The sequence below is a fragment of the Aythya marila genome (assembly GCF_965140915.1).
Source record: "Aythya marila genome assembly, chromosome: 1".
Taxonomy (NCBI): Eukaryota; Metazoa; Chordata; class Aves; order Anseriformes; family Anatidae; genus Aythya; species Aythya marila.
Genome location: NC_139042.1, coordinates 170,104,819 through 170,128,526, shown reverse-complemented (window position 1 = coordinate 170,128,526; position 23,708 = coordinate 170,104,819). Strand labels below are relative to the sequence as shown.

The 23,708-nt window shown below is 41.5% G+C and overlaps 1 protein-coding gene across 1 annotated transcript; it reads right to left on the bottom strand.

Annotated features, from left to right (window-relative positions):
* Positions 1-16,072: 16,072 nt before the first annotated feature.
* IL26 (interleukin 26) lies at positions 16,073-23,042 on the bottom strand (the record flags this gene model as incomplete). Its single annotated transcript, XM_082752138.1, has 5 exons — positions 16,073-16,159; positions 16,245-16,310; positions 20,850-20,981; positions 22,400-22,456; positions 22,872-23,042. The coding sequence occupies 5 exons, from the start codon at positions 23,040-23,042 to the stop codon at positions 16,073-16,075; spliced, it is 513 nt and encodes a 170-aa protein (XP_082608264.1).
* Positions 23,043-23,708: the final 666 nt, after the last annotated feature.

Genomic DNA, 23,708 nt, shown 5'->3' with positions numbered 1-23,708 from the left:
CTCTCATTTAAAGTATAACAGCATATTAGTGAGTGCTTCTACTTTAGTGCGCTATTTATACCACACATAGGAGGTTAAAACCAGTCTCCTGACCAACCATGCTCACCGCACCTAGGGTTGCGCTGAAAAGCTCTTGGAGCCTGCAAAACTGAATTCTTTTCCGATAAAATAAAACTGGAAGATGTTCTTAAAAACTCACTTGATGTTCCCCAATTGCTAATGGGATTCTGGCCACAGGACCAGATTACAGCTGGTTCAAAACTCAAAACAAATCAGTGCAGCAGCTGGGTCCTCAACATCAGGTTAATTGACTTACAGATCTGCTCCTATAGCACTGCTCCTTTTGATAATGCAGATAAAATATGTCTTGCAGAAATGTCTGATGTCTTATTTGAATTGTTTAAGTGCCAGCATTGAATGTTCTAAGCACTGGGAAGCAGGAAATTAAAATGTTTCTATAATAGATCCTTAACCAGAATAATCATTCTCAATGAGACAGACAGGTGTACAGAAAGGAATACTTACGGCAAAAGTGATTAAATATCTAAGAGTAATCACGAATCTTCTCATTTGTGGACACACACAGAAACCTATCTAAAAAATAAATAAAAATGCAATCATTGTCACTGCATCTTGAATTACACTCACAAGAGGCTATAGGATGTCATTGCTTCCAAGGGAGTCTGTGCAGGAACAGTATGTCAAAGAGCCAGTGAAAATAGAGTATTGATTAGCTGAAGAAAGAATTGATTCATCTTGGTTTTCTAGTCCTCTTGAATTACATGATTATGCTTTGTTGGGATTTGCAGTTTTAGGAAGTCTTAGAGTAACTCCAGAAGTGCAGTAGAACTCACAAAAAAAGAAATAGTGAAGCATCAGTCATGCCTGGAGCACAGACAACAAAGTTTAGGAAAAGCAGAAGTAAAGAAAGAGGTGATGAAGAAATTTCATATGCCACTGAAGGAAATAATTGTCAAAAAGTCTGAAGGAAAACCATAGAGAAAACAAAATGGGCCTAGGTAAAATATCTTAGTAAAAGACATTCTTTTGGACTCATGAAAGGTGTCCACCTTCCAAGACCATGGCTGTATAAAGATAAAATACAGTCAAACTGAATATGACTAAGAAGGTAAATACTACTGGGAAATGTATCATCATAGGAGATCTTAATTTTCTGATTAAAGACAGGATGTTTTTACATGAGCTATAACTTTACAGTTACATGATAATATTTTCATTTCAAAGAGAAACATTTTGAGAAGTTAGTGAAACTAATTACAGTATCTGAAGGGAAGGTGAATACATGGATTAAGCAAAACTGGAGTTTCTGAAAGTCAGATGTGCACAATTGTTTAGAGTTTAGCTCAGAGCTAAAAAAGAAAAATATGACCAAATGGAGTGTAGCTTTACTGAAGAGGACCTGGAAAGAGGTTCAGGTGGATAACTGAACATAAGTGGACATTGCATCCTTGAGTGTAGGCAAACTGTACCCTGAGTAAAAGTATCAGCAAAAGTACAATCAGCAGGTCATGGGATGTGATCTCCCACTCTACTTGGCACTTGTCAGGCCACTTCTAGTACAATGCACCCAGTTTTGCTTCCCACAGTTTAAGAGATACGCTGAAAAACAAGAGATTACTGATGTGATTAGACAGTTAGAGATCATTAGTTATGAAGAAGGATGGAAGCAATTGGGTTTGTCCAGCTACAAGGTCAGAAAGCTCAGGAGTACCTAACCACAGCCTTCCACTACCCAGAAGGTGGCTACAGGGAAGACAGAGGTACTCTGTTCACAGAGATGCATGGTGATGGAGCCATGGAGTCCACAGGCAGGAGTTGCTTGAAGGGGATCTTCACCATGAGAACAATTTAGGCGAAGAGTAGATTGCCCAAAGAAGTGACGGAATCTGTCTTCAAATATTCAAGTTGCCTCATGACAGGATTCTTTATAATCTAACACAAGGCCTTGCTTTCAGCAGCAGGTTGGACTGTGTATCTCCAGTGCTCCCTTCCAACTTGGTCTTTTCCATGATCCTATTGCAATGAGAGCAAGCAAGTTAACTGCCTCTTAAAGAATAGCAGAAACATATCAGAGACTTGAGGGACAGAAAGATGTACTGATCAGCAGTGATAACTGCATCTTAAAACTTAACAAATGCACAACAAACCAGTTCATGTTAAGGCATCAGTATAAAAACAGTAAAATATGCCTTCATTGTGTAAACAAGAGGAACATAAGGAAAAAAGTGAGGCTGACACAGGTTGAGGTTAAAGCTATGCTGCATGATTGTGTACAGTGTAGCCCAAAAATTAAATGGACAATTTAACTCAATTTTTAATACAGTCAGGAATGTTAAAAAGTGAAGGTAGTATGTGAGCAATATAATTTTGAGAGCTGCTGACACAGAAGAAAAATCAGGATGACTGATAGTGACAGGAATGAAACTCTCCTCTAAGGCAAAAGCAGAAACAAGAATGTGTAGTTAAAGGTTCTCTAATCAGAGAAACAACCTGAATAAATGGGCATATAAAAATGCAACTAAAGTAAGGAGAAAATTTCATCAATCTATCAAATGAGTGATAGTGCTGTCAGATTGGAGAACAGCAAATATAACGGCTGTGATTAAGAGAAATAACAAGCAAGGTACATAAAGACATGTTACCTGATGACAGTGATGTGCAAGGCTTTGGAACAAATTATGAAAAAATCAATATTATTAAAGACAAGTAAATGTAAGGGAAAAAAAATGCAGCCTGGGTTCATCAAAGGCAAACTGAACAAAGAGGGACTTGATTTAGTTGAGAATTAGATTAATAAAATTGGTAGAAATGTGATTATACAAACGCCAGGCCTGGTGTGTGGATTCTAGTCAGGAAAAGGTGAGACAGGACCTTGCGGAGGAAAACAATCTCAGCGTTGTGCTGCTTATAACAGGAACCATAGAGGCAATGCTGTGACGGAAATGGATGTTGTGAGGATCAATTGTACAAGGTATCTCCAGGCAAGGGAGGAAGAGAGTAATGCTAATGTACAGCTGGGGTTAGCCCTGTGCTTTAAAGATGAGTTCAAAGTAGAAATGATCCAGAAAACAAGTAGTGATCTCCTGTATTACAGAAGACTACAAGAGTTTGGCTTGTTCAACTATAGAACGGCAAATGCTGAGAGAAGTAATTGTTACTTGAACTACATTACAGTAGCAAAATCATGAATTCACTAAGTCATGTAACCTAACAGAATAATTTGTACTGGAAGAAATAGCTATAAGCTGGCCACATGCAAATTTAGACCAAAAGATGGAAGATTTCTGGCAATCTGAACATGAAATTCTGGAACAGCCTTCCCAAAAGAACAGGAAAGGATTCTTAGCTATAAAACTTCCTGAGTGTTTTGTCTGCCTTCTTCAAAACAACTTATTCTACCCTTGAGCCCAGTATCTTGTGCTTACAAAATAAATAAATAAATAAATAAATAAAATAAAATCCATTGTACTGTCTTTAAAGCGATAATTTAAACAATTGGTCTGGTGAGGAGCTGTCTTATTGTTAGTTCCAGGCAAACTGGATTTCCTGATTTTAGTAAAAACAAGTAAATGTATGTAGTGCTTTCTTCTGTTTGACTGGAGAATTCTGGTGTTTTTTATAAGGTCACTTTCGTTGATGAACTGCAGCCTTTTTCTTTTTTTTTATCTTCCCTTTTGTTGATGGGATTGAATTGATGTCTTTAATGTCTTGTTTTTACCAGAGGGCACATTTACTTATAACTCTTCTTCAAATCCTTTGCAATACACCAATGTTTCAAAGGAATAAAAAGTTGGATCAGACTCAGAAAATCAATACTGAAACCACATATAGAATTTAAAGCATCTTCCTGCTTCCTCTCATTTGTCCTAGTTGAGGAAAGAGTTGGGTACTTGTATGCATTCTTTTTGCCATAGCACCACAGGGACAGTTTGTAACAATTTTTACAGTCTTTTTACAGTCATTGAAACACCTGTCCTAGAGTTTAGGTCTGGGAAATAATCTTTATTAGACCATAGCCCCCTAGCACATCAGTATGGTCTCTTCCCTTCCACCTATTAAACCTCCCTCAAACATTCACGTTGTTTTCCTCTGCATAGAGGGGTATGTGCCAGTACCTTTCTTTTTAATGACCTGAAAACAGATTGTGCTGAATGTATCCATCAGCTAAGCATGGTGAGATCTTCTTCTCAATCATCCTCTGGTGTCAGCAGATTTTTTGGAGAATATGGGGAACACAAGCACAGGTTGCTGGTTTCAGAGAGGCAAGCTGCTGATGAGCATGGCAGTACCTTCTTTCTAGCCATTTGTCACCTTGCAATCGCTTTACTTGTCTCCAAACTTTGAATGCCCTTGGCCTTGCTCAAGTAGAATGGGATTTCTTTTTCTAAAATCCCCACATATTTTGTGGAGCAACAAACCCTCTTCCATTCCAGTGGTAACAGTAAAGGAGCCCCAGATAGCCAGAAATAGCCTGAAATTGAGAAGCAGGGTGGTGACCCCACCACCATCCGCGCCGAAGATCCCACCTCACACGGGGGACGTCCCAGCAGTGGGGGTGATGCTGGGTACCAACCCAAGAAACTCTAAATTTAATGTTGACGTGGGCTGCTCTTCTCCAGCCACCACCACGGCTGCCTGCTGGCTTGGAGTTCACGTCTGCCAGCCATTGTGCTGAGTTTTACGTGAAGCGCTCTTTCCTCTGCTGCGGGTAGAAAAACAGGCTGCCTTTTCCACTAACAGTGTGTGGTTTCTCATTCACAAAATTTTTTTCCTCACATATAGGAGTCTCGATTGTAAATACTTTATCAAGTGACTAATTTATCACGCCTGTGGTTTATCTTGTTGAGCTCTCTTCATCACTTGGAAAGTGCTACCAGTTATTCCCTGATTGTGGTACAGGAACAGAGAAAACACACTGACATGACCAAGTTTGTCTAGGAGACGTCAGTGGGTTCTTCGCTCGTGGTTAGGGACAACGTTCAGGGCTAGCACGTATCATCTCTTCTTTCTTGCGGAGAGGGAGAAAGCAGAAAGGAATTGATGATGTTTAATTAATGATGGGCATCCATGCCAATTAAGCGATTGATGCTTTTCCTTCCACTTTCCCTCTCCGCTGCTCGTTGAACTCATTTTGGTGCTTTTATAGTGCAACCATGCTTTGAACTGAGCTGATGAGAAGGAAGTTACGTCCCTGAAGAAGCCAAGGTGCAGAGCTGTTTTTGTTTGCTTGTTTCTGCCGATTATCGGGCTCCAACTATGATGATCAGCCCCCTGCAGCCCTTCTAACTAACCAAACAACTAACCAAATCTTCAGCAGAAACAAGCTAACGTAACCTACTTCTCATCAGCTCAGTTGAAAGCATGGTTGCACTATAACAGTACCAAAATGAGTTCAACGAGCAGCGGAGGGAGGGGGAAAGTGGAAGGAAAAGCATCAATCGGTTAATGGTAACAAGTGATTCGCACAAACAGGACAGAACTGTGGTATTATGTCATGCGTCTAAAGGTCTCCGAGACCTTAGAGAGAATAAAAATGTGATAATTGACTAAAGGCTGGTGGAAAAGCAAAGCCAAATTTGCATACCCCTTAAAGGGAAACAAAAATTGTGTGCCCAGCCGCCACTGGCCCACCAGTGCTCAGCAGTCAGCTGCGTCATCTCCAGATGAGTTGTCAGTAGCATTCAGGTTGGCCAGCTCAGGCTGTGGCTGATCAGGAGACGTGGCAAACCTCCTGCCCCCATGGCCAGCTCAGGAGTCCACTCAGTGTCGGCTCCAAGGCTGAAGCAGGGAACACGTGCTGGATCCCAGGCTTGAAAGAAGCAGTCCAACTACATGATCTACTTCCAAAGCTATCAGCAACTTTTGTGTGTGGTTCGGAGAGAATGAAGTGCCATTGATGAACGTATTTCTGAGTTAAGTAAAAGAGCACAAAGTGAATACAGGCATTTCCAGAGTCAAAATAGACTGTGGAAATGGCACTGATCTTCCTTCAAGGGAGATTCCCTCAGGTTAACTTAATGGAAATTAATTTTATGCCCTTCATAAGAAAAGATTACATCGCCTTCTCACTATTTGAAAACTGCAGGACCTGTCCCTAACACTGTCAGGATTATAGTTTATTCTGGACACTGTTTTTGTAGCAGTAACGAAATTAATACCCATGTACAACCTCATACATACTCTCTAATAGTATTTCATTATTTTCTCTGCAACTTCGGCTGCTGGAAGCCCCACTCCCTGCTATCTTTAAACTGATTATTCTGTCTGCAAAGTATAGCAACAGACTGAGGCTAAAGCTGAGAACTGGACACCCTGAGCTCCTGTACTCTCCTGGTGTCGCTCTTCTGCACTCCCAAGCCAGCTTCATCTGGTGCCCTCTCCTTCTATATATCTTCTCTTACTATGCCATGTGAAATTTAGATTTTCATCTTTTTTTTATCTTTGAATATTCAAAAATCAGGTAATAGTAATCAGATAGCTGTTATTATTTATGTATTTTATCACGATGTGCTCTTTCACTGCCATGCCAAGTTGCTGGATCTTAAGAAAACTTAACTGACACTGCTGAGCCTGGAAGCAAGTTTCTCACCCCAGGAAGTGAGGTATCTCCTAAAAAATCACCAAAAGCTGTGGCGAGGGGGTGAGACATAGCAGGGAGAGAAAAAAAGAGAAGGCAGGAACAGGCTGTAGGTCTCTGGTTTGGACACCAGCCTGCTCAGAGGGAAGGTCAAGGTCCTTTGCATGGTGTCTAACCTGCCCTAAAAGAATGGCCATCTTGGACTACGGAGTCTTCAAGGTTGGGTCCTGTGCCTGCATTTCTCTGCTCATTTTGCATGAAAAGCAAAAGCTTCAGCAAGGGGACTGCAGTCTTTCTCAGAGATAATTTACTAAGAGAGAAACATCTATGACTTCTTATCTCTCTTAATTATATTTCAAAACTTATTTAACCCTTTGCTCTGACAGGACTTGATGATCTCCTACAGCTATTCTTTCCCCCAGCACAGATATTTTATGGCAAGGCACTTGCATGTACTTTTTCTTTCCACTGTGGAAATAAAGCCCCTTGTCCTTCAGCTAACCTTCTCAAGACACAGATGGCCAATGGTGACCATGGGACTGTATTTGATGTAGCTGCAGCTGTACACAGAGGAGGGTTTGACAGGGCCAACTAGGGGGCTTCCAGGTATGACATGCATGTTTTTATGACAGAAGAGCATCACTGAGGCTGCATAGACATAGGCTGCTCACAGTCTGGCTGCATTCATCTCTGTAACACTTTATCTTGTCCAGAAATGGGACAATAGTCCTTAAAAGCCAGCCTTCTATAGCTCCTAACAGAGGTTTTTGAGACCTAACTAAATAAAGTCCCAGACAGCCTGATTCAACCCCCTGGCTGACGCTGCTGTGAGCAGGAGGTTGGACCAGGCCTGTGGAGGTCCCTGACAGCCTGAATTAATTACCCTGTGGTCCTGTGACTTTATGATAACTGATGCCTTTCAGAGCTGCACCACTACCCATGGGATTGAAAAAAACATTATTTGAAATATTTTGCAGCTTAGCATTCAAACCTACTCCTGACACGTTACCAACATCTTTATTCCATGATCATCTGCAGCTTCACTCAACAGTATTATATTTCCGTTACCTTCCTTTTCCATCTAGCAATGCTCCTTGTACACCTATTGCCTGCCCTTACAATTCCTAATCCCTCTTCTACTGGAGCCAATAGAATAGGGATACTGAACTAAATACTGTTTTTAAAGTGAAATCTGAATTAAAGTGAGACTATTCTCTGGATGTGTTCATGGAAAGCTCAATATTTCCTGTCAATTACCAAAAGAGAATATCGTGGTGACAGTCATTTTTTACAACAAATAAAAGCTTGAGTAGACATGGGAAAAAACTGCGAAGTGACCACATCGTGTTGGGCAAGCAGTGGTGTAATCTTTCCCTTCCAGTAACAGTGCTGCCTGCACAGACATCCTTTCTGTTCGCGGCCACATAGGTGCTGACGGGGAAGATAACACAAGCAGTACCTGGGCACAGTGGCTGCAGGAGGCCATTTTGGGAAGCATCTTGCCAAGCATTAGACCCACAACTCCATACATTTCACGTCTGGCCACACATCTTCGTGGTGAGGAGGCTACCACGGATGTTAGTGTATGTTGTGGGCGTGGAAAAACAGTGACCAAATCCAACACAAGTTACACAATCGTCCAAATCCTGTTCTTATTCCCGTGTTTCAAGAAAAATTACCTTCCTTCTAAGGCTGTCTGAAGGAAACCATCACAGTGTCTGCAAAGGACTACTTTATAATGCCACCTCAGGGCTCCAGCTGAGATCAGGAATTTGCAGTATATAGTACCGGCTATAGCAGAAATTGCTTATTAAGAGATGATCTCTGGTCTGATGATTTTGCACTTCAGAGAAAAAAGCCTGAGAAGATAGATAAATTTTGTACTTTGTCTTACCTTTGATGGAAATTGTTGTCTTTGCTGACTGTTGCTGTATTATTTACATAACGCCAAAACTATACGTACAGCTGCCACTTTCCACTAGATCAGTGTTTTTCACAAAGTTACAAGGTAGTGACAATTTTATTGCACAGCCACACATTTTTCATTCTTACTTTTACAGTAACAGTCACAAAATACCCTTTTTCCCTGTAATAACAGTCAGTACTCCAAAAAGACCAAAACACTGTGATAAGACAAGCCGTGCTAAACCGTGTTGCCAAATAACACTACATACGTTAATCTGCTTCTGCAGATTCCCGTGCACAAAGCAAAGAAAAGCTAATTTATGCAAATAATTGATAGACATTTTTTCCATTTGCCACATGAGAATGGTGCCTGAAGTGACTTGCCTCAAGTCACATAAGAAGACTGTAACAAATTCAGGGACTAAATTAATATTTGATTTATAAACCTAGTTTTTGCTTAGATGCCCATCTTTCTTCCCCTGCACTTTTAATTCTAAAATTGTTGCAAATTAATTAAAAAAAAAAAAAAAAAATCTTTGAATCCAACTGTTTATCTATCTCAGTTTTACATGCAAGGAAACTACTTATGAAACATGATCTAACACTTTCTCCGTTAACTGAAGAGTCAAAAGTAAACTGGGACCAACATGAATCTTGTTTTCTAAGAGTGACACCTAGAGTTTCATTTGAAGAATGAAAAAGGTTTTCTTTACTTTTTCAAGGTTCAAAGGCAATAGGCATTTTTGTACAAGTTTATTACTTCAAATTGATGGTTAAATATATAAAATACTGATTATTTTGCTATGTTTTTGTGTAGATACCATACACAAAATCCGTTGTTAAGTGGCTTGCATATGTTATCTGTCATTTGCTGGAACAATTCTCTATTAAACAAAAGCCTTTATTTTGCAGGCCTCATAATTTACCTTTCATTCATGAGTGATTAATTGCTTTGGAAATGTGATTTGCCTTAGTGTATGAAGACATGCACAACACCCAGCGGTGCTCTCATTTTATAGAATCACAGAATCACTGAATTTTCTAGGTTGGAAGAGACCTCAAGATCATCGAGTCCAACCTCTGACCTAACGCTAACAGTCCCCACTAAACCATATCCCTAAGCTCTACATCTAAACGTCTTTTGAAGACTTCCAGGGATGGTGACTCCACCACTTCCCTGGGCAGCCTGTTCCAGTGCCTCACAACCCTTTCAGTGAAGAAGTTCTTCCTAATATCTAACCTAAAACTCCCCTGGCTCAACTTAAGCCCATTCCCCCTCATCCTGTCACCAGGCACGTGGGAGAACAGGCCAACCCCCACCTCGCTACAGCCTCCCTTGAGGTACCTAAAAAGAGCGATAAGGTCGCCCCTGAGCCTCCTCTTCTCCAGGCTGAACAAGCCCAGCTCCCTCAGCCGCTCCTCGTAGGACTTGTTCTCCAGGCCCCTCACCAGCTTCAACGCCCTTCTCTGCACCCGCTCAAGCACCTCGATGTCCTTCTTGTAGCGAGGGGCCCAAAACTGAACACAGTACTCGAGGAGCGGCCTCACCAGAGCTGAGTACAGGGGGAGAAGTAGACAAGGCAACCAAGACTCTGCAGTGTCCTAAACCGTAGGGAAAATGAGGGTGAGAACCCCTTTATGCCATGAGATAACCTGATTTTCTCATCAGATGGATGGAGGCAGCAGGGTTCAGTCTTGATGACAAAATCCTCTTGTTTTGGAGGTCTCCTGCCCGTAGTCAGAGCCAACCTGCAAGAGCACAGCGTTGAGGCTGGGTTTGCCTTTCCTCACCCCACCACTGTGAGGCAGTGTCCAAATCACTGAAGAAGAATGTGCTGCTTGAGGGTTGACATATAATTAGACAAATTGCTTAAATTAATCTGGAATCTGTAAAAATTAGCTATCATCTGATCTGTTTAGGCCCTTTTCAAACTGTGTCTGTTTCTTTCTGTGCCACCTCTGTATGGCTACATCCCTTCTAAAAACAAAGCAGCAAAGCTTATTTTGAGAAGCTGTTTTAAGCCACTTCACTAATTTGGAAGAGCTGCTGCTTTTTTGTTCTAGGAACTCCTTTTCAGCACAAAGCTCATGTCCATCTTCACCTCTTGTCACAGTAAAACACAAATAATCCAAATTCAGTCATTGCAGACATCTTCTGCAGTTTTTAATTTTCAACTCTGAACATCCATGAGGGGAGAAAAAGCAAGACTGCATGTGGTAGCTTTACCACAAAATTTCCACAAGAAAAAAATCACAGAAGTCACTCAAAAATGTTGCTCATGGATTCTCTGAATTAAATGTGGAGGCTTTTCCGATTGCAGACATCCGTTGCTGTCTTCAATGACAGAGAAGCAGCAGCTACTCCTGCTCCTGCATCCCTGGGAGCCCCTGGGACATCTGATGGAGACCATGCTCATGATCAGTTTTCTATTCCATACTCCAGGCCCGTTCCTGCCCTGGAGCTGGCTCTTCTGCAGTGGCCATCCCATGGCAGGTGAGGCTTTCCACCACGTACTGTGCCAGGCAAGCATCCAACAAACCTGCTCTGGGCTGTCACCAGGTCCTGTAGCATTTCCAGCTGCTTCCCTTCCCTCAGGTCCCCCCGCTGCCCCGCTCACACACATCATGGGAGAACATCCAGGCTCCTGCTTCAGCTGTGTGTGGATCCTGCCCCTCTGGATAGTGGGGTCCTGAGATCTGCCCTGCTCTGTCTCTGCAGCTTCCTGTTAATTAAAGGGCTGTGACAGCTTTTCCTGCTCCTTTTCCCTGAATATGTCACAACAACCAGCTTCATGAAATCCAAAAGGGAGAGTTAGGACTGCATTTCAGCATCTAAACCTCTTAACTTACTATATATATATATATATAAGGACAGCATAACAAAATGACAAAAAAAAAAAAAAAAAAAAAAAAAAAAAAGGAAAATCATTAAGATATAAATAATTTGAAAGTGATTCCTTAGAGCCAAAAATGCTTTTCTTCAGAGTTTGTTTGGTTTATACTATAATAAGCTGAAATAAAATATAGCATCCTGGTAAGGTACTGCAATAAAACCTGACATGCTGTATTCTGCAACTCCCTCTAGTAATAACATAATAACTAATGGAATATGACATAACAGGACATATCATAATACTAGGATTAAATCTTGGTCTCCTGGTTAAATACACAGGTGGTTCAGGTGGAGCTGGTATTCCTCTGGAGCAGCTAGAGGAAGCAGTCTCTGACCCTACCCAAGGGATGGGAGGGGCAGAAGGAAGCTTTCCTGGTTTCACCTGCTCTTTTTATGTAATTTCGTATGTGTTCTGGATTGACAAGTACCTGTCAAATTTAAAATCATAGTGTAGGATGGAGTATTAGGTTTGCTGTCTCCCAGAGTATGAAAGTTATGTTCACAAGAAAAGTTTTTGTCAGGCATTGTCGTGGTTTAACCCGGCTGGCAGCTAAATACCACGCAGCCGTTCGCTCACCCTCCCCCCTCCCTCTCTGGGACGGGGGAGAGAAATGGAAAGTGAAGCCCGTGAGTTGAGATAAAGACAGTTTAATAAGACAGGAAAATAATAATAACAAAATAATAATAACAATAATAACAATAATGTTACAATGGTGATAATAGGAAAGTAATAATAACATGTACAAACAAGTGATGCACAATGCAATTGCTCACCACCCGCTGACCGATGCCCAGCCTAACCCCGAGCAGTCCGGCCCCCTCCCCCCGGCTAGCCACCCCTATATATTGTTTAGCATGACGTCAGATGGTATGGAATACCCCTTTGGCTAGTTTGGGTCACCTGTCCTGGGTCTGTCCCCTCCCAGCTCTTACTGCACCCCCAGCCTGCCTGTTGGCAGGACAGAGCAAAAGGCTGAGATGTCCTTGGCTTGGTATAAGCACTGCTCTGCAACAATTAAAACATCGGGGTGTTATCAGCACTCTTCTCATCCTAAGCCAAAACACAGCATTCCACCAGCTACTAGGAAGAAAATTAATTCTGTTCTAACTGAAACCAGGACAGGCATATCTGTTATTCATCATGAGGAACAGGTTTAAATTTATAGTGCCAGGCTGTTAGGAACAATTTTAGCAAATAATATATTCTTCATTGATTGGTTGCTTTTTGGTGTGTTTCCTTGTTTGTTTGTTTGTTTGAGAATTATTTTAGCAATTTTTTTACTGTTTCATTAGATTTTATAGGAGTTTGCAACCGAATTTGTCTTACAAAATATTCTCACTCTTCTCTTTCCCTTCTGTGTGCCCTTTAACTTCAGTTGATGAGGAAGCTGGAGATTAGAGATGGTGTGAAAATGATACAGGTCAAAAAAGAGTTGCTCAACATGGAGGAGCTGTCAGTCACCACCTGACTAGTTATGTGAGAGGTGCCTTTGTTTTCTTCATGTATCATATTAGTTCATCTGTATAACTGATTTTCTGTCTTTGGAAGAGTAACAAGAAATTGAGTTTACCTGAGAATCATCCATAGTGGAGACTGTTGGATTTTCTCCTCCTTTCAGAATTCAAGTCATCCCTTCTTTTTACAGAACCTGTGGGTTACATGTAATCAGGTGAGATTATAGTAAACAAAGAAAATGGTCAGCAAACAGAAAATACCATGTACGAACATTTCTTTACATCACCGTTAGACCAAAGCATCTTCAGTGTTTATCCTAAAGTGTTAATCCTTGAGTGTTAACAAGTCAGCTTCTCTGGACTAGGATGGATAATATGTGATGGCTGCAGTCAACAATGGGGCATCAAGAGGCCCCTGCAAGAGATGTGTGTGCCAGTGTCATGGCACTGAGAGATGAACTCTGGAATACACAAAGCACACAAAGTGCTTGCTTTTATTGCTGCCCCAGAACTTTAGTCAGTCAGTGGTATTCCCAAGAACATCCAGTACAACAGCAAAATGTCCTATATTTCAACATGTAATGTATATATTTGCTTGATGTTAATTGCTAGAATGTAAAGCTAGAAAACCAATGTTATGACAGTTCATTGCTTGTGCTGAAAGGCTCATCATGTCTTCATTGCATGAAACTTAAGCACAAAGCAATTGCATTGTGTTCTCATTGAATATCAGCACTTGTACCTGTCTGAGATCATTTGTTATAAAAAACAATATTTAAAATACTGTGTTGTCATCAGAAGCTGCTCCTGCTGGTATTTGCTAAATGCTTTGGCATGTTCCCATAATCACAGAATCACAGAATTTCTAGGTTGGAAGAGACCTCAAGATCATCGAGTCCAACCTCTGACCTAACACTAACAGTCCCCACTAAACCATATCCCTAAGCTCAACATCTAAACGTCTTTTGAAGACTTCCAGGGATGGTGACTCCACCACTTCCCTGGGCAGCCTGTTCCAATGCCTCACAACCCTTTCAGTAAAGAAGTTCTTCCTAACATCTAACCTAAAACTCCCCTGGCTCAACTTAAGCCCATTCCCCCTCGTCCTGTCACCAGGCACGTGGGAGAACAGGCCAACCCCCACCTCGCTACAGCCTCCCTTGAGGTACCCGTAGAGAGCGATAAGGTCGCCCCTGAGCCTCCTCTTCTCCAGGCTGAACAAGCCCAGCTCCCTCAGCCGCTCCTCGTAGGACTTGTTCTCCAGGCCCCTCACCAGCTTCGTCGCCCTTCTCTGGACTCACTCAAGCACCTCAATGTCCTTCTTGTAGCGAGGGGCCCAAAACTGAACACAGTACTCGAGGAGCGGCCTCACCAGAGCTGAGTACAGGGGGACGATCACCTCCCTAGCCCTGCTGGTCACACTGTTCCTGATACAAGCCAGGATGCCGTTGGCCTTCTTGGCCACCTGAGCACACTGCTGGCTCATATTCAGCCGACTATCCACCATCACTCCCATAATAATGGTGTCCTGTTATTGTTTTTTGTTGTTGTTGTTGTTAATGATGATGATGATTTTTTGTTTGTTTGTTTTTAATGAAATATAGGGTATTAATGAGTAACTTGAACATTGTAGTTTAATATTTTCTTTGGCTTTTGCCACAAGTGGTCAGTGCTGATGCTGTGTGTTGCAAAGTTGTGGAAGGAGCTGGAAGAGAAAGCCAGCCATGCTGCAGATCTCTGAGCCATACAAAAGGCCAAGACCGACATGCTTTGTGAGAAGGGAGAGGGGAGGTGGGGTTGTAAGGAGTTGCTGAAACATGGGCTAACATATAGCTCTGATCCCCTCAGGTGCAGGTCACTAGCTGGATTCACTCATGCTTTCTCACTTCCTTGATGCTGGGCAGTGATTCACAAACTTAAAGAAGAAGTGATCTCTTCTCTCTCCTCAGCTCTCACCATCTGCAAACAACTCACCTGGATGAGGATAGAAGCCCTCTGGCCCTTCCACAACTTCAGGAGAACAGGTAGCCATCCTGCCTACTACTGCTCCTGCTATCATCTCTGCAGGATCCCCAGAGACCTTCTGAGTGGTCCCTGAATAAAAATGAAGGTGCATTGACCTGAGCCTGTTCAGGGAGCACATGTAGTCAGATCCTAAGGCGAAAAAGTGACTGACAGAGACCAACCACCACTACTCCTGGGCTGCAGAAAGCCACAGCACAGAGGAAGGACTGCCTTATGTTCTTCTGTATCAGTGCACTGACGTGTTCAATGCTCTGAGATAACAATCACTGTGAGATCTGAAATCTTGCAGAATTTCACCCTCATGGAAGTTCAAACACATAAAGTATGAATACCTTCATTACCTAGATAGTTTCTTCTGGTAAGTGTTTGCAAACGTTGGAAAACCAGAACTCTATTTTCACACTGTACCATATGAAAGATCTTTTGGAAACAATTACCAACACTGAGTAACAACTTCATATAAATCCCACTCACAGCATCTTGCAATCGTAATCAACAATGATCCATTTATTGTGTTTTCTGCAGTGTTTAATCTCAGGTAGAACATGTGACATCTGAAGGTTATGTACGAATCATAGACCAAAGTTTTGTCATTAATTGGAGTATGTTTATTAGGTATCAATTATTAACTTAAATTAATAATAACAATAATCAGCATAAACTTCATTTTTCTTATTGATATGTGAAATGGCTTCTGTATAGTGACATATCTATAGCAAACAAACAAACAAACAAACAAAAAAGAGGTATAGCTTAGGGGAAGGATTTCCAGAAGTGCTTCATGTTGCTTTGACTCATAATTACACAGGGGTGGCACAAGGCCTGGCTGGATAATGCCCAGTGCACACAGGACATCGTGTCTGATCCATGTGGGAGCAGACTTCAAGTTAGGCTTGTGCAATGTGCCCGGGGGCTGTCTGCAGCTAGCAGGCAGGTAGGACACAAAGTGCATCATGCTGTAAACGCTCCAGAGGTTGCTCTTGCATTGAGAGCAGGAGTAGCTGCTATGCCAGGTCAACCTTGAAAGCTCTTGAAAATCCATCTTTATGCCTCTGCGTTACAGAGACTCTCTTCCAGTGTGACAGAATTGCTGCCAGGCCAGTTGTATATCCAGCTCTCAGTTGATTTTCATGCCTTTTGGGTAAGGATCCGTTCTTAGCACAGAGGTGGCATGTTGTCGGTCACCTCCTTGTTCCTCATAAGATGGTTTGTATGTAGGCCTGAATCCAGGGAAGGAGAATATCCAGCTCACTGATGGCCTTGTAGATTCCCTTCTCTCCAAGCTGTCAAGAAGATAAAGACATTAGAAAAGAAGCCACCCTCAACACTTAAGCAGCGCGGGTGAGAGCCAACACCTCCTGGTCTTACCTTAAGAAATGTTGTCTTTATAATTTTGACTGGTGGAGTTAACCTTGTGGATGGAGCACATGGAAGCTGAAGGGATGAGAAGAAACCAAAAGTTTGTTGCACCAAAGATGCTGATGGAAAGACACAGTGGTGAGGAAGAGTCAAACCCACAGTGTGGCACCATCGGACTACTTGTAAAATGTGTGAAATCAGCATCATCTCAGTACCTCCTGCTACTACACTTGTGTCATTTTACTTGTGTGCCTACTGGAAAATTGAGTCCATACCACAAAAACTATAAAGTGAGTATCACCACATCTTCATATTACACACTTTCTATCCATCTCAGGGCTCTTTATATCCGTGGCAGTTACAACCTTTGCACAGTGTGGCCTATCTCTGAGGTTCAGGTCCTTTAACTTGAATTTCCAGCCTTGAGACACTGCCAGCAGGGGGTCCCCAGGCCTGGCATCCACCACCCTGCGGGGCTCCACCTGCTGTGCCACCACTGTCTGCTCACTCTGCATACTCACAGGTAAGTGCTCTCTCATCATAACTCTTTCAGTTGTGTTTTTTTAGAGAAGTCTAGCTAAACTTTCTGAGCAGCACCTTCAACATGGCTTCCTGACTCCCCAGCTCCCTGTGCTTTACAAGGAAAAGAATCCTTCTTTTAGGGAAAAAGTGGAAAAATCTGGTATTTTCCAATTTATGAAGAAAGACAATGTTTTGGAAAAGAAAAAAGGCAAAAGTCTTGAGCTCATATGAAGATGAGTCCATCTTTCTACATCACACAGACTTTTTAAAAAGGAACACAAGTATTTTCTTTTCAAGTTACCTTTTTTACATGTTTTATTTACATGAAAATGTATAAAAATGCAACTCAAATTTATAAACCTTAAACCTCTTTATAAATTTATAAACCTTTTATAACTAGTTCAGACCTTCATGATCTGGGGCTTTTTTTAAGGTACATCTGCATGATGCAGATTTCCATAGAAGTAAATTGGTAGCAGAACTGAACACTGATTCAGTGACAAAACTGCCCCAAGTGTTAGTATGCTTTACAAACTCTTCTCTTCTTGCATACAAAGCAAATGAACAAATAAGCAAGCAAGCAAGTTTGCTTATTTCAAGCTATGCTGCAATATGCAATATCTGCTGAAGACCTAAAAGCACTGCCTGTAATGATTAAAAATTCTGCAGTGAATATATTGCCTTCCTGCACTCCATTGAATTGCAAGGGAAAAAAAAATTCCACAACCTCCTATTTATATAGGAACATCACAAGCAGCTCATAAACAGCTTGATGCTGTTCTCAACAGTGTTGTCATCCCAATAGGGCACACGAGCAAGTAAATGCGCTTTTTGTTGAGAGCCATGGTGCTGCAGATGGATGTTCCCAGTTTCCAAGAAGAAATGTGTATTCCCTTTACCATGCAATCATATTCTAATTGAAAGACCTCGATTTCACCGCAGAAAGGGGATTTAGAGATGTTGGTACCTATGCAGTTTTAAAAAAACAGGACACGGGCTCTTAAGTTATTGGAAAATGTTAATGTTTCTTTGTTTGGAAAGCAATCAATAAAAAAAAATAAAAAAATAAAAAATAAAAAAATAAAAAAAAAAAACAAAACACCAAGAACTAGCAACATTAAAATCATGATGATAAGGTAGTAGAAAATCTTCAGTAGTGGTTTGGAAACAAATGTTAAGAATTTTAAATAGCATGATTATATAACTTGGCTCTATAACTGCCTGAATTAGAGCTAGAGTTCATGAAAGAATATAGTGTGGGTATATATATAAAGATGTCACAGTTTCCCTCAATTGTATAAAGAACTTGACCCCTGAAAGAGGATGAATTCCTTATGGAAGTATGTTGTCATGGTGGAAATCCCTTCTGATAAACATCTTATAATACAACCAGGTAATAAAAATTAAAGAGCTTATGTAAACAGGTGAATGAGATTGCTTATTTATTGGGAAATAATATAGTGGATAAATCCCAAACTGTGTTTTAGCAGAAGATTCATCACTTTCATTCTGATTACAGTTTCTAGTATGCTTTCATATGATTTCTTTTGTTGGCTTTGAATTAATAAAAAATCTTTTTAAATTGTTACAGTTTTCAGAAATTAGATGTCTCCCAGAAAATCATGGCAAGTCATCATTTCAGAAAGAGATATTGTTTTTCTACTGTAACAGGAAGTCTTTTCTTTCCTACCAGTATTTTTTAAGATCTGGAAACTTAAATCATTTAGATTTGTGTTGGATAAAACACGGGTGCTAATTATGAAAAAGAATATAGGAGCTTTGAGAAAATCACTGCATTTTGTCTCCATACAGCACTAGAATCAAATGTATTGCTATATATATTACTGTATATATTGTGTATATATATATTACTGTATTATATAAATGTATTACTATACGTGATTCTATGATTCTGTGATATTATCTCCAGTCACTGATGGTATATCAGAATAAGTAATGTTCTGCTCTGAGTTGAGTCACAGCTGATAGTCTGAACTCTTCTGTGTGTACTGGCACTTGTATGGGGTGTAATTGCTTTTCCAGGCAAGAACGGAATCTCTTTCAATGATATTGTAGCGTACAATACCAGGAATTTTGACAGACACAGATAATTACAACAGCGTATGGAATGCTGTGAATAATGGCTGTAAATTGCAATGATGTAACCTGAGAACTGGTGGAGTTTTCTCCCACTGGGGTCTGAATATTTTTATATTTTACAAATATTTTGGTTGTGTTTTGTAATTCAGCAGCGCAAGGAGATGTCTGAAGATGCTTATTGTTGAATAGCAAATATTTGTGTGCATGTAGAACCAATGTTCCTTTCTTATATGCCACCACACAGTTAAGAACAGACAAATGTATAACTCAATAACATTTCATTGACTTCTCACCCTGCCTTCACTTTTTAAAATTACCATAGACATTTACCTGGCCATTCATGGTTATAAACCCCAAGTCACACTTGAGATTTTGTGACACTGTGATTTGTGAGGACTACAGGTTTTGTGGAGAAAAAAAATATATCCACAGGTCAAAAAGCTTTAAGACACACCCTGTCTTTATTCATGTACTCTTCAAAAAGAAGAGCCAGGTGGTAAGACCTCACAGGGTGTTCAGCAAGCTCACATGTAAGTGACAAGTCTGGGAAGAGAAAGGACCCACAATTGACACTGTCATGTTAGCACCACCCAGTAATCTATGTGTATATTTTCAGCAAAAGTGTGCTTTAACTGCCGTCCTGGTGTCATTTACAGATGAGATGATGATGTTGCTGGTAGAAGCACCTTTTCTCTGGAACACCTGGATCCACTGTAGGGACATGTTGCCAGTGGGCAACTGCTTTGACTTACAGGTATAACTGGCATACAGAAACTGCTCCCTTGTGGTTTATTCAACATCATAGGATCATAGAATCACAAAATCATAGGAACCATTTAGGTTGGAAAAGACCTTTGAGATCATCGAGTCCAACCATCCACCTAATGCTACACAACCACCACTAAACCATGTCCCTAAGCACTGCATCCATATGTCTCTGATACTTCCAAGAATGGCAACTCCACCACCTTCCTGGGCAGCCTGTTCCAATGCCTAACCACCCTTTCCATGAAGAAATTTTTCATGATATCCAATTTAAACCTCCCGTGGCACAACTTGAGGACATTGCCTTGCATCCTATCACTTGTTACCTGAGAAAAGAGACCCTCCTTGCTGCAAACTCCTTTCAGATAGCTGCAGAGAGAGATGAGATCTCCTCTCAGCCTCCCTTTCTCCAGACTACACAGCACAGTTCCCTCAGTCACTCCTCATATGCTTTGTTTTCTGATCTCTTCACCTGCTTTGTTGCTCTTCTCTGGACACACTCGAGCAACTCAGTATCTGTGCAGTGAGGGGCCCAAAACTGGACACAGTACTGATGGTGTGCTCTCACCAGTGCCAAGAACAGAGGAATAATCTCTTCCCTAGAGCTGCTGGCCACACTGTTTCTGGTGTAGGCCAGGGTGCTGCTGGCCCTCTTGGCCACTTGGGCACACAGATGGTTGATGAGCAGCACCCCCAGGGCCTTTTCTGCCAGGCAACTTTCCAGCCACTCTTCCCCAAGCCTATATCACTGCATGTCACTGCTTGCTCAGGAGACACCACCAGCTCTTTCCAGAGTATGGTGGAGCAGAGATGACATGTGAGTAAAAGAACCTGAGTCCACTGGGTATGCTGCTGAAGAAGGAAAGTATGACCAGAGTTAATACTGTGGAAACAAAGAGCCACATCTCTCTGTTTACTCTGCATCTTTGCAGCTTTGGTGCTGAAGGGCAGTATGAGGCAACATCATCAGAAGCACCAGTGGGGAAGTGGGCTGTCTCCATGTCACCTCCACCACCTCGCCTGCCCCCTGCACTCACTCTGAGAGGAAATGAGTGGTGTGAAACCTCCCCAGGCTCAGGGGGAAGCCCTCGGGAAGCTGGGTCTTCTGCGATGTAGGGCACACCATGACTACAAATCACCTCCTCTGCTTGCTAAAAAGGTGTGATCTAGCCCTTTCTTAGCCTCTCAGATGGACAGAGGTAGTTTAGCTCTCACAGATATACTCACACATGCATTCATGTTCTCTTGCAGGACCTGGAAGGCGCTAATAAGGTACAACTTTTCACTTTCCACTTCAAGATGACTGAAAACATTTTTCACGTAGAATGAGAGGACCTGGTCTCGAACACTGCAATTTGTCTGAAAACAAAGCAGGTAAGCAGCTACCAAATGAAAACCTTACAAGTCACATATGACCTAAAATTTTCACCTTGTAAAAATACATGTAGTTAGAAAGCATACAATCAATAGAAATATTTTCGTGAACTTTAATGTTCAGCTCAACATACCCCTATGTTTTCTGAAGGTAAGGCAAGAAGATGTTGCACTGGCACAGAAGGGCCTTATTAAGACTAGTCATGAAAAGAAGTGACAGCAACAAATACAACTAATTCACAAGGAATAAATGGAAGTTGAATATGGGAGTTAAACCAGATTATCTTGGCCAAATTGTAGGTGTCATTGTCTGATTCCTCCACACCAGTGTCCCATGCCATTCGAAGTGCTGTAAGGAATCCCATCTATCCCCAGCTGTTGCTCCAGAAAAGAACAGTCTTCTTGTACATGCTATGTAATACATGTACCTTACTGAACCGTAGGATCTGTTGGATACCCAACAGTATTTCAAATGGCTATATGCCCATTTTTAGGCAACTGAACCAAGTATAGGGTGCAAAATTACCACCAGGAGGGGAAGGCAGATACAGATTAAGCCACCAAAATGCAGGTGTCCACACGTACATCCCATGGGCAAGTGAGGGGCATTCACTCCCAAGGTGATCAGTGAGATCCAGGGGAGTTCAAAGGCCAATAGGTCGCTCAAGGATAAACTGACTCAATTGGCCCTGCTGACTAGATCTCTGCATAAAGGTATGTGAGCTCACATACCTATGAATAGACCCCCCAAATCAGTATTTTACATGCCAAAGCTTACAGGGGTACTCTGATCTCCCTCTTCTAGAACATCTGCCGAGTTCAAAACCCAAAGCAGCTCTTGGGTGCTTGGGTGTCCTGGGTGCTCTGTAGCATCCCTAGGCCATCTGCACTTCTGCACACCCTCAGCAGAAGGTTTCTCAGTTCATGGGATGGTGGCTTTGGTTCTGGCCCTCATGTAAATAAGCTACTGCCTGAAAAGCATTGCTGGGAAGGACCACACACACTAAAGCATTCACAGGAGGAGCAAGAGCTACCACAAACACACGCCTCCCCAATGCGGCAAACACCCTCACCCCAACTGTCCAAGGAAAGTACCGCTGCAACCACCAAGAGACAAGTGTCTACAGCCAGGCTTTCCACATCCTCTTCTTTCTCCCCATATCACACTCACATCCCCTTCATGTCCCATAGGAAAATCACTTTCTTGGGGGGCAGAGATAACATTCTTCCTCTAAGTGAAGGATTTCATTAAATGTACGGCTCTCATAAATACAAAGTCCTTCCCAATTAAACACAGCTGACTTACGTGTCAGCTGTCATTCCTTTTGATCCCACATTCTTATCTCTACAAACCAAAGGAAAATCAAAGCAAGAAAATGGAAAAACAGTTATATAAATCTTACCATAAACAGCACTTTTGTTGTCTTTTTTAGAAGTCTTGTGTTCTTGATGAGATCCTTCTGTAAAATACAGTGTGCTAGTATTAATTAATCTAAGCAGAGGAAGGAAAAGAGAGCTTTGTCTAGTTGGTACAAAGCTTCGCTCTGCAGTAGTGTTTCATACCAAGGTTCTTTGGGTGTTGTAGTAGGAATAATGATAAAAATCTTCTACATCTTATTCAGATGTAGAATGAGGACTCAGCAAATCTATGCTCCAATCCCAGCCTAGCTACAAACTTCTTCCATGGCCTTGGCGAACTCATTCCACCTCTCTATGCATCTTCTTTTTTTCCATCTTTATGAAGGGAGTAGCATTTCCCTGTCTCTCAAGACCACAGAGATTATTCAGCTTATTAAATTTTCCAGGTGGTCAATAACGAAGCTGCCAAAGAAGCATCCATAAATAAATAAACTTCATCTAGTGGGATCAACTTACAGGAACAGATGATTTTAAACTAGTTGCCTTGATATACAGGTTCTCTGTCACTTGGGAGAGGAGTCCTTTTCGGCAGGTATGCTTTCCTGTAGGTGACTTTTTGCCTTCCACAGTGAAAAGACAAAGTAAAACTAAAAAATGCCCAGATCTGAAAATAGAATATACTTTCATCTTCGCTCCCAAATCTTCGTGCCTCTACAGTCACAGCGGCGTATGTGATACAGCAAGACTGGTTAGACGACAGAGGTTAACCTAATTTTGTTAACCCTCAAAGCAGCTTCTGCACTGAGATGCTCATGTAGATAACCTATTGCTCGTGTGCTGGCTGATCAGTATTGTTGCTGCGCTTTTTTATACATCTTGCTCCACTTTCAACAAATTTGACCACAATCATCTGTGACGTTTTCTAAACGATATCTCCATATTTACTGGCAGCAGGGTCAAGGTTTCCAAGAAAGAAGAACTTCCCTCTCATGTGAGAAGTTTTCTTTCATTTAAGTGGTGGTCAAGTGAGAAAAAAATTGTTGAGCTGGTTAGTTTGGTTTTGTAACAAAGTACACCTAGTGTGTGATTTTTTTTTTATTTTTCCACAAAACCTTATGGTAGCAGTTTTGTAAAAGGTAATGGCCCAGAGGAAAAAAAAAATGTGTTAACTTAACCGAGAAATTTTAGAAAATCAGTTATCTATAAGGAAGCTGGACTATCCTGCCTTTAAAACTTCATTGCCTAGCCTTTAACAAGTGTTTTGTTTTCGGGGTACGGCAGCTAGTAGCAAATGATCTTGCTATTTTAATCTCTTGAATTAGTCTTCTACTAGGGCAAGATTTGCACCTGTAG